This window comes from Poeciliopsis prolifica, unplaced genomic scaffold, assembly GCF_027474105.1.
Source record: "Poeciliopsis prolifica strain line A6 unplaced genomic scaffold, Auburn_PproV2 SCAFFOLD098, whole genome shotgun sequence".
NCBI classification, from domain to species: Eukaryota; Metazoa; Chordata; class Actinopteri; order Cyprinodontiformes; family Poeciliidae; genus Poeciliopsis; species Poeciliopsis prolifica.
In genome coordinates, this window is record NW_026562473.1 from 1121196 (window position 1) to 1134274 (window position 13079).

The following is a 13079-nucleotide window of genomic DNA, read 5'->3' on the forward strand; positions in this document are numbered from 1 at the left end:
GCTCCATTGTTGTGGCACACTTTTAATTCAGGGGTGTCTTCTGTGTCGGTGGGAGGGTGGAAAAGAGAGGTGGACGAGGCTCCCATGAATAATCGCTCCTGTGCTTCCTTAAGGAGGACATTCTAGCGAATTAGGGAAGGAGGGGTGCTGTGTGTGGAAAAAAGAAAAGGGGGAAAGGCAGATGGGTGCGGGGCGGGCGCATAGAGAGAGAAAGGATCGTGGACAGGGCAGACTTCACCCTCCTCCCTCACCCCTCCACTTCTCTCTCACGGTCACACGCAGACTGGGAGAAAGCTGCGCCTTTCTTTGCTCAGACACGCACTCTCATCCATCAGCGCGCACAGCGGAGCCGGATGGACATCTGTACACGCTTACAAGAGTTTATTCTGCAAGGAGACTTAAGTGATCCGTCGCTCTAAAATCATCTACTCTAATTTATCTATTTATATTTATCCCCTGAAATGTGTTGGAGTTTAGTTTAGTTTTTTTTTCTCGTCATTGCGCAGCAACAGAGGACTTAAGATGCCAGACTTCTGAGGTGACATCTGTTTTTTTTTTTTTTCCCCTCCCGTCTTCTGATTTCCCCGTCTTTGTGGAAGTATTCACAACAGTGTGACTACGGAAGATGGGGCCAAACATGATTCAAGCCAAAGGAAATGTCCACTCCACGGTTCCACTGGCGCTGCTGCTGCTTCTGGTGGCTCTTCTCCAAGGTTCCACCGGTAAGACTCTGAAATACAAAGTTTACGAGGAGCAGAGAGTGGGGACAGTTATTGCACGGCTAAAGGACGATGTTGCCGGGGTTTTGTCCAAACTCCCGAATTCCCTGAGCTTTCGGTTCCGCGCGATGCAGCGGGGCAGCACGCAATTACTGTCCGTCCGGGAGGAGGACGGGGAGATCAGCATTGGCACCAAAATCGATCGTGAGAAGCTTTGCGAAAAAAACTTAAACTGCTCAATCGAATTTGACGTGGTCACGCTGCCCACGGAGTACCTGCAGCTGTTTCACGTGGAGGTGGAGGTGCTGGACATTAACGACAATTCCCCGCACTTCTCCCGCGCCATAGTCCCCATCGAGATTTCAGAGAGCGCATCTGTTGGGACGCGCATCCCGCTGGACGGCGCAGTGGACGCAGACGTCGGAGAAAACTCCCTGCACACCTATTCTCTGACGCCCAACAACTTCTTCAAAATAGATGTGAGGACCAGGACGGACGGCGCCAAGTACGCAGAATTGGTGGTGATGAGGGAACTGGACCGTGAGGTACAGTCCAGCTACCAGCTGCAGCTCACTGCTTCAGATAATGGCGTGCCCCCCAAATCAGGATCCACTTTACTCAAGATAAGCATCTCAGATTCCAACGACAACAGCCCAGCGTTTGATGAGCAAGCTTATGTCATCAATTTGCTGGAAAACTCTCCTCTTGGGACTCTGATCATTGACTTAAACGCTACAGATCCAGATGAGGGTACAAATGGGAAAATAGTTTACTCTTTCAGCAGCCACGTTTCACCAAAGATTTTGGAAACATTTAAAATAAATCCAGAAAATGGACATATCACTCTCATCAAGAAAGTGGACTATGAAACCACTGCTTCCTATGAGCTGGATGTCCAAGCCCAGGACCTGGGTCCTAATTCGATACCTGGACTTTGCAAAATTGTGGTGAAAGTAGTTGATGTGAATGACAACAAACCAGAGATAAACATCAATCTGATGTCTCCAGGCAAAGAGGAGGTTGCCTACATTTCAGAGGGGGCACCTGTGGACACATTCATAGCTCTGGTACGTGTTGATGATATGGATGCTGGCCTCAACGGGGAAGTGGTGTGCAGGCTGCATGGTCATGGACACTTCAGGCTCCAGAAGACCCATGAGAAGAACTACATGATCTTAACCAATGTGTCGTTGGACAGGGAGAAGAGGTCAGAGTACAGCTTGACTGTCATGGCTGAAGACAAGGGGTCCCCCAGCCTTTCTACCATCAAACATTTCACTGTTCAGGTGCTGGATGAAAATGATAACCCCCCACATTTTGAGAAAAGTCGCTATGAGGTTTTTAAATCTGAAAATAACTCACCTGGAGCCTACTTAATGACTGTGGTGGCCTCAGATCCAGATCTGGGCACCAATGGTCAGGTCACATACACCATTATAGATGCTGTGATCCAAGCGAGCCCCATTACTACCTACGTTACCATTGATCCTTCCAATGGGGCCATCTACGCCTTACGCAGCTTTGATCATGAGGACGTCAGCCGTGTTGCCTTCACTGTCCAAGCTCGTGACAGTGGGAACCCTGCACTGTCAACCAACACCACTGTTCTCCTCACCGTTATGGATGAAAATGACAACCCACCCATCATCCACTCACCTTCTCTCCGGAACCACACAGCTGAACTTCCAGTGTGGAAGTATGCATCACCTGGTCAGCTGATCAGTACTCTGAAAATCACAGACCGGGACTCTGGTGCTAATGGAGAGGTGAGCTGTTCCATTGTTGGGGGTAATGAAGACGGGTTGTTTGTGATGGATGCCCGGCGGTGTGAGCTCAGAACTAATGCCAGCCTGGAGCAGGCCCCACGGGATGTGATGGAGATTAGTATTGAGGTACAGGACAGAGGAACTAGTCGGCTAACCACAGGAGCCCTCTTTAGGCTCTTTCTGCAGGAGAACATGGACATCCTCCCTCCTCTTTATCCCACTGGATCCAGCCAGGCCTCGCTGGATCTCTCTCTCATTGTCATCATTTCTCTCGGTGGTGTCTGTGCTCTGCTGCTCATCGTGATGGTGATGTTTGCAACGGCCCGCTGCAGCCGTGAGAAAAAAGACCCCAGGCACAACTATAATTGTCGTGTGGCTGAGAACAGTTACCAGAACCACCCTAAGAAGCCTGCCAGGCAGATCCACAAGGCAGACATTACTTTGGTGCCCACTGTCAACGGAACCTTACCTGTTCGGTCTCACCCACGATCTCCCTTACCTTCCCCAACTCCTGAGAGAGGCACTCTGGTGAGCAGACATAGCCATCATAGTCGGCAGTCTCTCAACAGCCTAGTGACTATATCTTCCAATCACGTGGCTGAGAACTTTGCCTTGGAGCTAGCCCATGCCACACCTCCTGTTGAGGTAAAACAACCACTTTTTTATTATTTTGGCCTCATTCTTTACACATTTAGCTCAAAGAAAAATAACAGAACGTGTTTGTATTCACCATCTAAAACAGAAAGAAAAATTGATCCAGGATGTGATACACTGACCATTTATTTGTTTTATACAGAGTCTTTGTTCTGAGTTGTATTCCTTACTTCCATATTTTGTTACTCACAGTCGACCCCCTCATGTTTTTGTCAATCATCATTTCAGGGTCAAATCACAAAGTCATGTCACCTCAGCTTGTAGCCCTTCCCCTCAATGCACTCCCACCACAAACCCAACATTGTCTTGTGGTCTTGCTTGTGGAATCCATTCATTTTCCCCTCTTCATTTTTCTTTTTATTTTTGTCTTTTGTCTTTTTTGTTTCTTTTGGGATTGTAGCAAGTCTCACAGCTTCTGTCCATGCTCCATCAGGGCCAGTACCAGCCACGACCAAGTTTCAGAGGCAACAAATACACTAGGAGCTACAGGTAATGTACATGCAACATTATGTTTTGAAAGCCTTTGGTGTCAGACTTGGGCAGAAATGGATTACTTTTTATGTCAATGCTTTCACATACTTGCTTTATCCATAACCAGTAGGGATATTTTGGCCTGGATCAAAGCTGCATGCTCCACAACTTGAAATTTCCATAATTTTATGCTAAACCCCTTATGCAGAGCACAGTCTGCCTCTGTGAACTTCATGTTTCCTCCCCAACAGTCATGATAGTGTTACAATCTGTGATTAATGCATCAAATCTTATTGTGACTGTGCAGATATGCTCTCAATGAGATGGATAAGTTCAGTCTGAAGGACAGCGGTCGTGGAGACAGTGAAGCTGGTGACAGTGACTACGAACCTGGAAGGGAGTCACCCATCGACAGGCTCCTTGGTGAGGCCTTTACTGAGCTATATTCCCCTGATGGCCAGCACTGTTCGCATGCAGGTACAACCCTGTTCACTACCCGCAACTTCCCTACTGTCTCAACCTCCACCCCTGGGTGCATTCACTCCATCCCAAAACTCAACCCCTCATTTCCCAATGTAGGCTTGAAACTGTGGTCTGTGTTTCCCCTGACTTATGCATATAGTTAGAGGTAGTAACCCCATCTAAAGAGTATCAGACAAGTCCAGCAAAAATATTAAAATTTCTAGAGCTGTACAGCATATAGAAACACAGTCGTCCTCATGCTAATGACAGACTTAGCCAACTGGATCTGTTCTCATACTTTTCTGACAAAACATGAACTCAAGGGAGTGATTTGTAAACCTACTCAGTGATGTCATTTCAACATCCAACAATAATATGGCTCTTTCATCTTTTCCTAATATTCTGCAGCTCTAATATCTACATCAGTTCTTTGGCATGTCTCATCTCTGAGGTTTATTCCTGACTATGTTAATTTGTTTTCTTCTGTCTCTAGCTGTGTCAGGCCTTTGTCATTGTGTTGGTCCATATTAGGGGTGGGTGATATTGGCAAAAAAATAAAAAATAACAATATGTATATTTTTAATACCTTAATGACAACATCACAGATGATATTCCACACTTTCTGCTTTTATTATCTATTTATTTTCTTATTGGATTTGACCAAACAAATAAGTAACTTCAAAACATCTTTGTTTTGCTCTATTCTATAAACTGTCAGAATAGAATAGAAGGTATATTTTCCAAATTAATTTATTTTGTCACTTGTACTTTGTTTCTTTCTAATATTTTCCCTGTAATATTTATGCCGCCTCTTTATTAATACGATAATAAATCTTTCAAATTGTTCAACAGCAAATTACATGTCATCGACAACGCCATTGAAGTAATATCTATCGGTGTTCAGAGGTTTGGTTTTTAAACTACTTTTAATGCGATAAGCCAGAACCCTAGTACAAGAGTATTTTTCTCATCTCAACTTAAATGAGCCAGCTGTAATCATCACAAAAGAATACTTAAAATCACACACTGACTGAAGTCCAGCAAAGAAATGCAAATGGGGATCAAAGTGGGGCCTCTTCAGCCTCTATAGAAAATGGCCTCTCTAACAGCAGACCTAAGATTTTGCATTGCATTATTTGCTCTGATTTAATGCAGCAATGATGCAGAAGGAAGACAAAAGCTGTAGACTTTTCTAAACAACTCCATATAATCAGTATAACTATTCGGCACTTAATAACTCATTCATGCTGACTATGAGCTTTGTCTTTCCTGTTAAAGCATCAGTCTTCAACCATATTGTGAAGTGTGCACTGTTAGAATGATGAATGGTAAAGAAGTTAGAGAAAGGTGAAAACCCTACACTGAAAAAAATCTCACATTGAGCTGGAGTGATCGTTTTGCACTAACTGCTTTTGCCTTGGAAGATGGTGACTGCTGGCATATGCACATCTATCCTCAGTGTGACTAAGTTCTATAGATATCTTTCCAAATATCTCTAGTGATCCTCCATTACAGCCACCCATTGCTTCTCTGTGCTGTCACACTGCATGGACTTCCATCCTCTCTATTGCCCAGTGAACAAGTAAGAACTTAGAACACTTGTTGAGTATCCTGTCTGACTTTGAAATGCTGAGCTCTCAAGCATCACATATATGCCAGCTTGTCTATTAGTTGTGAAGGACACAATTGGTCACTTCCTCCAAAATTCCTCCTTCTGTCTCCTGTCTCAGCAGACGTTACCGAAGTTACAGAGCAGCTTCTTTTATTACCCCATCCGTTTTCTCCCAGTGCTGGTGCCTCCACTCATCCAGCCAGCTTCCCACACAGCCATCACTCGATACGCCATTTGAGATACATCCCAATTAAAGTGTCTGCAGACGGGCAGAGAGTCTCATCACTAACACCTCCTACCCCATCTCCCCTCCTTTACAGCTGTGTGGAGGAGCTCAGCTCGTTAGTCAATTTCTTTTTTTCCTTCCTTCCATCCTTCAAGCTTTCACTCATTGAATCTGAACCTCTCCTACTTCCCTGATGAAAAGGAGCCATTTAATTGCCATGTGGCAAATAGTTGCTATGGAGTCAGATCTAAGTAGTTCTCATGATTAGGGCCCGAAGAACATAATTGCAACTCAAAGCTCACCTTTCTCCATATGCAGACTGGGCCCTCCTGCTGCCTCCACGTTCACTGCATGATGGAGGATTCTGAGCAGCATTTAGTTTCCCCTTTACAATTATGACTGGGTTTGAGGACCTCTGCAGACTGCTAAATGCGGTAAACACTGGGGTTCTGTAAGAGAACCCCAGTGTCAATGTACTTTTTGATCTCTATGCAGCATTTAACTGAATACTGTCTGACTTTCTTCATTGGAGTGAGAGGATATTGAAAATAGATGCAGCATGCTTTGACAGTCATCAGTCTTTGCTCACTTTTGCTTCTGGCCCTGATCAAACTAACAGATATTTAGCTAAATCTACATATTTTACTGCATTTGTACCACCAGTCCTGACCTAAAAATGTATAAAAACTCTTGTTTGTGGTGCATGTATTGACTGAATCTCCAGAAATGATTGAAAATCACAACATTTGTGGTGTTTTTGTAACCTTGCCCATATCTGTCTCACTTTATGCTGACTTCACATTCTAAACATCACCCCTTCCAAAGAAAATTGGAGCTGTAATTACTGTTGCTCAAAGATAGTTCAGTGTCTTTAGTTGATTTTCTTCTAATCGTGCTAGCTGTGGTTTCCAGAATTTTACAATATTAATACGGTAAATTATATTTCATCGTAATTTAATCGAGATGTATCTCAAATTGTGTGTCAAGTTTGGTTTCTTTGTTTTCTGGGGGTTTTTAACAGTGTGATTAAAATACTATAAATATGTTTCGAACGACAAATTGACTTATGAAATGATTTCATTATATATATACTTAACCTGAACCTGTACTAAGTAAATCAGTTTTTATTATATCAAACTTAACCAAAAGACAATTATCAGACACAGAGGTGAATGAGTGAATGAGTTACTGAGGTTATGTGAATCAAATGTTGGGATTTATCCATCTCTGACAGTTTCAGTTAAAAAAGAGAAAAAAAAAACAAAAAAACATTTGACTGTAAAAAAGAAAAAATTGAAAAACTCAGGCAGGCAGGAAAAGCACTTAAGATCACTTTAAGGTTCATTCTGCTTTTCTTAACCTTTCCATACAAAGCCAGACTTCTGTATTACATCAAGGACATACTGGAAAGTTGTAGCAGAATAATTCTGATTCACATCAGCAGGGTTTTATTTGTAAAATTTAAAAAGTGATTAAGGTATATTGCCAGTTAATCTTCTTCACAGATCATTTTTGCTGTTTTGTTGTTTTTGCCTGCTCAGATGAATAGAATTGGTAATTGGTAGTAAACAATTACATTCTTTGCAATTTAGCTGTGTCAACTTGAATAACCTTGTCAAATGATTTGCTGGCAAATAAATCAGTTAAACTTAGACCCAGCCAAGCTTTCAGGCAAACTTTCCTTGATGTATTCTTCTTTTTATGTTCACACACAGATCACTAGGGTTAAATCTTTTATTTTCATCCTTTCATCAGTGGGGCAGCCAATCAGTCTCTGCCTACGCAATTTTTTTCTTTTTCCTTCCAGTGCGCCCAAATGCACTTTTCATCTGCTCTAAGATGTATTATAAATGTTCCTTTCATGTTAATGAGGGGATAATGAAGTCCCTCAATGACATCACTGAAAAGCACTGCACTCCTCTAATGAAGGCTTTACGTTGACATTTTTGATTTGTCTAATTTATTCTTCTGAGATTTTCTATTTGAAGATTTAATATTGAAAAGAGTGACATGAAAGGGGAAAATGCAAGGCTTTTAAAGAGGGAGTTATTTTCAGTGTGTAATAGGCATTGATCGGCCTTGCTGAATTGTCTCTCCATGGTAAATACATTGGAAGGTAGCAGGCTGAGCTCCTGCAGAGAGCCTTTCAGACTAATTAGGGCAGATTTCTACCATGTTTAGAGAGCAGGGGGAAAAAACACTTAAGAACTGGCAGGGAGATATCAACAGAATAAAAAAAAAGACACGGGGCCGACTTTTTTTCAGCTTTGATTTTTACATTTGACTTATAGTTCCTTATTTTACACATACAGAATATTAATAAAGTGATCAAATATGTTTTTATCAGTTAATTAGCCCCACTAAAAGTCCAATTTTATTTTTTGTAGGCATAAAAATCTCTCAATACAGAGATTGTTTTTCCCTGTTTCCTGTGAAGAAACAACAAAAAAATGAATTTTATGCTTTTTAATATTTTATGATCATTGGTATTTTGTTATTTTCTTTGTCATTAAGTTTTTTAATGTATGTAAGGTTTCCAAACTTTCTGTGATTCATCCTAGAATATAGATCAAGAGTAAAATGTGGCTTTTCCCAGTGTGGAGGAGTTCTAAGTGAAGCTGTTCTATTGTCAGTCTTCACATGATTCTCTGTATCTTACATTAATTTAAAGAATAATGAAGTCTATCATGAAATAATGTCATATTGTTCCTGTTTTCCCCAAAACATTTGAGACTCTGGACACCATTTTTAGTTTTATTTTTAGTTGAAGAAAAGTCAGACATGGTCAGATATTTTCTGCTAAAAGGATAATTAAGACATTAATTAAGGATAATTAAGATGTTCATTTTACCATGACTTTTGACATTAATAAATATGAATGACTTTTTAACTTTGAAAATGTTTTTAAAGTATTCTTCTGGTTTCTTAAATTCTTAGACATGTTATACCTGAAACTGAACAGCATAACCAACATTCTCTCAAAAATATTCAAGATAATCAAAATGTCCCCAATAGCTTTACAATAGAACGCTTTCTACTGTGTAGTAATGAGGATTTGTCTTTCTTGTTGCAGCTATGAAGCTCTGCACAGAGGAGTGCCGAGTTCTGGGCCATTCCGATCAGTGCTGGATGCCCCCACTGGGCTGCCCTGCTTCTTCCTCTGCTGACTACCGTAGCAATCTCTACATTCCTGGGGAGGAAGCTCATCAGGCCACTGACATCACTCAGGAACAGGTCCCCCAGCCTTGCACTGACACCTGCACTGCTCGCAATCAGAGCTTTTCCACTTTTGGCAAAGACCTAGGTGGGGAAGATGGTGCAGAAGAGGATGGGCTGGAGGGGGGCTCCAAGTCTACAGACGAAGACCTGTGTGGGACCACCTCACTGCTGTCGGAGATGAGCAGCGTGTTCCAGAGGTTGCTACCGCAGGGTCTGGATTCTTATGTCCAGGTCAATGAGAACCAGAAGGGGACTAGCTTGAGTGGTGTTGGCGTTCCCATGACGGGATCTTTAGACCGTCGGAGGGGTCATCTACCTGGAAAGCCCAGCCCCTCAGTTTACCAGCAGGGTGTAGCAGCCTGGGCTGCCAATACTCACTTCCAAAATCCAGGAAGTAGCATCGGCCCATCTGGGCAGCATCAGGGTGGCAGCTATCACACCCTCAAAGCCAACACTAAGCTCAGCTGCCAAAGCAGCAACAATAAAGGATCACAGGCACCTAAAAACAGCCCCCAAAACAGCGGCCACAGCCCGAAACCCACCAGCAACCCCCTCCTGACCGGACTGGTCAGCCCAACACTGGTGCAGACTTCTTTGACCCAGCCCCCAGTACAAGCCATGCTCAATGGGCCCTCTTCAAAATGGCTTCCAGCCATGGAGGAGATCCCAGAGAACTATGAGGAGGATGATTTTGACTCGGTGCTCAGCCACCTTCAGGGCAAGCGCAGTGACAGCCGGCATGAGCTGGTGGACGCCAGCGAGCTGGTGGCTGAGATCAACAAACTCTTACAGGATGTCCGGCAGACATAAAGGCCCATCTGCTTATTTATTACTGGATGCTCATTGTTTCCTTTTATGAAGAACAAAACTGTGGGTAAGCATAAAAGAAAAACAGCTAAGTAACTCTTGTAAGAATAAAAAGACATAAAAGTGAGACCTGCAATTGTCGTTAAAGTTGCATTTCTTCTGAAATGTTTGTGTTTTGTGAATGCTAAATATCCAAATAAAATGTTTGTAAATGCTGTTTGGTACACAATGTACAATATGTGACTGTATTTATCTTTGTATTTTAAAAATACATTTGTATTCTTATATTTATAAAAAAAAGTGTATATAAATTTAATCAAAAGTCTATTTTTATAATTTAATGCATGTTGAGTACAGGAACGATGAATCAAAACTTTGACATGCGATTGACATTCTGCATATTTAAAACTCTTTTGTATTGTGATTCTTTTTTAACTGTCAATAATATATGTATACCTGAGTATACATATATTATGTATATTATATTATTATATTATATATTAAGTGTCCCATAATTATTGGACACTTATTGTTGTGACTTATTGTGAAGAGAAGAGGAGGGTAGAAGAATAAAACAATTGACAAACCTCTGATGGTTATGTTTTTGCTGGTGATTGTCAAATGTAAATATTCATTTGCTAGCATAATGAATATTTATGCTAGTGTAACCTGGTTGAATTTATATGTTGTTATAATTACTCAAAATGTTTTTCTTTGGTTATTTGTATGGGTTCCTACCTGACTGAAAATCTGTTATTGTTTTAACTGTGTTACTTTAAGAACGGAAGCCCCTCCCCTTTTGTTTCTTCCTCTGTGGTATTGCCTTTAAAATGTTTGCGTCCCTTAGACCCTCCCCTTTTGTTGTCCTGTGGGAGAGGTGTGTACTATTTATTTTGTATCTAAATACATCCAGTTTATTTATAGATTTATTAAGTTAATTTCTGTTATGTACTTTTGTTTATGTAGGGCTTGGAGCGGGCAGCCTGAAAAAACGGTTATTTCTATTTGTTATTCTTGTCAGGTATGTTGTATAGAAAGGTTTATTTTGCATATTTAACATGTTGTGAGCTAAGACCCGCCCCTTTTTGTCGTGTTGTCCTGTGGGAGAGGGCTTGGAGCGGGCAGCCTGTAACACGGTTATTTCTATTTGTTATTCTTGTCAGAATAAACCCTTTTAAAGGTGAACCACGGCCTGATCATTTAAAACCAGCACAACGCAGATCGGATCCGGTTACACTAGCAAATTTATGCTAGCAAATTTAGCTGAGACAAGATTCTCAGCTTAAAAAAGGGGGAAAATACAACATTGATATTTAGTTGCATCCCCAGACTAATGCTCAGAGATGTGACCAGAATGAAAGAACCAAGCCACTGCTCTTCAGATCAGAAATGTCCTTGTTCACTGGCCGGATGGAAACATGAAGCATTTTCTCAAAAATCACAAAACAATAAAGGTCAATAAAGATCTCCCTGTGGGAGACACAACTGTGGAGGCAGATGGAAAAAGCTACTGTGAAGAGACAAAGAGGTGCTGAGAGCTTCATGGAGGATTTTGTTAAATCCTCTATCCCCCCCTCCCTCTGGACCTAGCCCCTGGGCCCCGGCCTCTGTCCCCTGGACCACCACATCAATCCCCAGCCCCCTTGTGCAGCTGGAACAGCAAGATACTGAGTGACACCTAGAGGTTCAACGTGTGCACTGAAACCTCATGACTCCAGCTCTGAGCTCCCGGCGCCTCATCACTACCACTGCAGCTATCAGCAGCTAAACACAGCAAGTAACCAAACAGAGCCCCCTGGAGGGAGCTTTGCTGAACTGCAGTTTGATGAAAAAAGGAAAACAGACACCGATGTTTCCTTAAAGGGTAATGAAAGCGAAAGCAAAATTTATGCCATAGTACCCGAGTATAGCTTTATAGTTTATATTCATACTTAATTGGTTCAAGAAAGTTTCCATTAAGTCTTCATGCTTAGTGGATTATTTAAATTTAATTGCTTATAGATTACTATCTTTATCCACAACTTTGAGCTAAATTAGGTTCAACAATGACAGGTTTGGAGGAAATTTGACATGTTTTATTGTTTCTAAGTGAGGGGGCGGGGCTAATGGTCACCACTGTTTTCTTAAAGCAAGAAGGTCCAAGTTTGTCTGTGGCACTTGATGTTCACATGTTCTTCCTGCATTTAGGTGTTAATTAGAAAGTTGTGTGAATGTGTGTGGATAGTTGATAGTTTCATCATTAAAAGTTAAAAGTCTTCAGCTGATCATAAATGCTGCAGCAAGAGTTCTGATGAAAATTAAAAAGAGAGATCATTTTTCTTCTATTTTAGCTTCTCTTCATTGGAGGACCAACTGACCATTTCTCCTCATGCTGCCTTCTCTTCCTTTTGTCCAATTTTGCACAATTTGCTGTTATTTCAGATTTTATTTTCATATTTCCATCAAGTCTCCTTTTATAGATGATACAATTGGCTTGTCTTTCCATGTGACCATATCTATGTCGACAATTAGCAATCGGCTGGGGTTTTGCTGTGGCTAACTGTTTGTCCTCTTTCACCGAACATCATTAAATCCATCTCAGAGCATATCTTTTAAGATGTTTCTCTCCTTTATGAAACCAATAAAGTGCTACTATTGTCATTAACTTATTATTTTTCTCTAACAGAAAAGTACTGAGCAGGAGTTCATCTCTTTCTTCTTGTGCATTTGGGTCTGAAAGCTCATACTAAATTAGATTCTGGTTCTGCTGGAAGTTTCTTCCTTTTAAAGGGGAGGGAGTTTTTCCTCTACATGCACGCTCTGCATGACGGACTGCTGTAAAAGCAACGACAACGCAGAATCTTGTGACTTCATGTTTGTCCACCATTCACCTCCTGTGAACACAAATCATCTGAAGGCACTGCACTAAAAAGTAAATTCAGTCATGCACAGTTCTTTCCAAATGATGCTGGTTATTACCAAACTGTGGATTCTTCTTTGCTTTGGTGCAGAGTGCCATGACCTGAATTTAGCTTGTGCTAAATGACAAATTATGTTCGTGCCAGACAACAACAATACCAAACACGCAACACACCATTATATACTTACATCTCACCATCATGTGTATATTCAGGCCAAGTCTTCTGGTATATCCTCTGGTATTT

The 13079-nt window shown here is 41.5% G+C and overlaps 1 protein-coding gene across 4 annotated transcripts; it reads left to right on the top strand.

Annotated features, from left to right (window-relative positions):
• Positions 1 to 293: 293 nt before the first annotated feature.
• pcdh18b (protocadherin 18b) lies at positions 294 to 11121 on the top strand. Of its 4 annotated transcripts, none has more exons than XM_055023329.1 (4): positions 294 to 3130; positions 3540 to 3628; positions 3918 to 4087; positions 8984 to 11121. In XM_055023329.1, exons 1-4 carry the CDS (start codon positions 626 to 628, stop codon positions 9937 to 9939), a joined length of 3720 nt encoding a protein of 1239 aa, XP_054879304.1. In that variant the 5' UTR covers positions 294 to 625; the 3' UTR covers positions 9940 to 11121. The 4 variants fall into 4 exon arrangements, with proteins under 4 accessions (XP_054879304.1, XP_054879306.1, XP_054879305.1 ...); XM_055023331.1 differs by having other exon boundaries at positions 3918 to 4033; XM_055023330.1 differs by having other exon boundaries at positions 3573 to 3628.
• The last annotated feature ends 1958 nt before the right edge of the window (positions 11122 to 13079 follow it).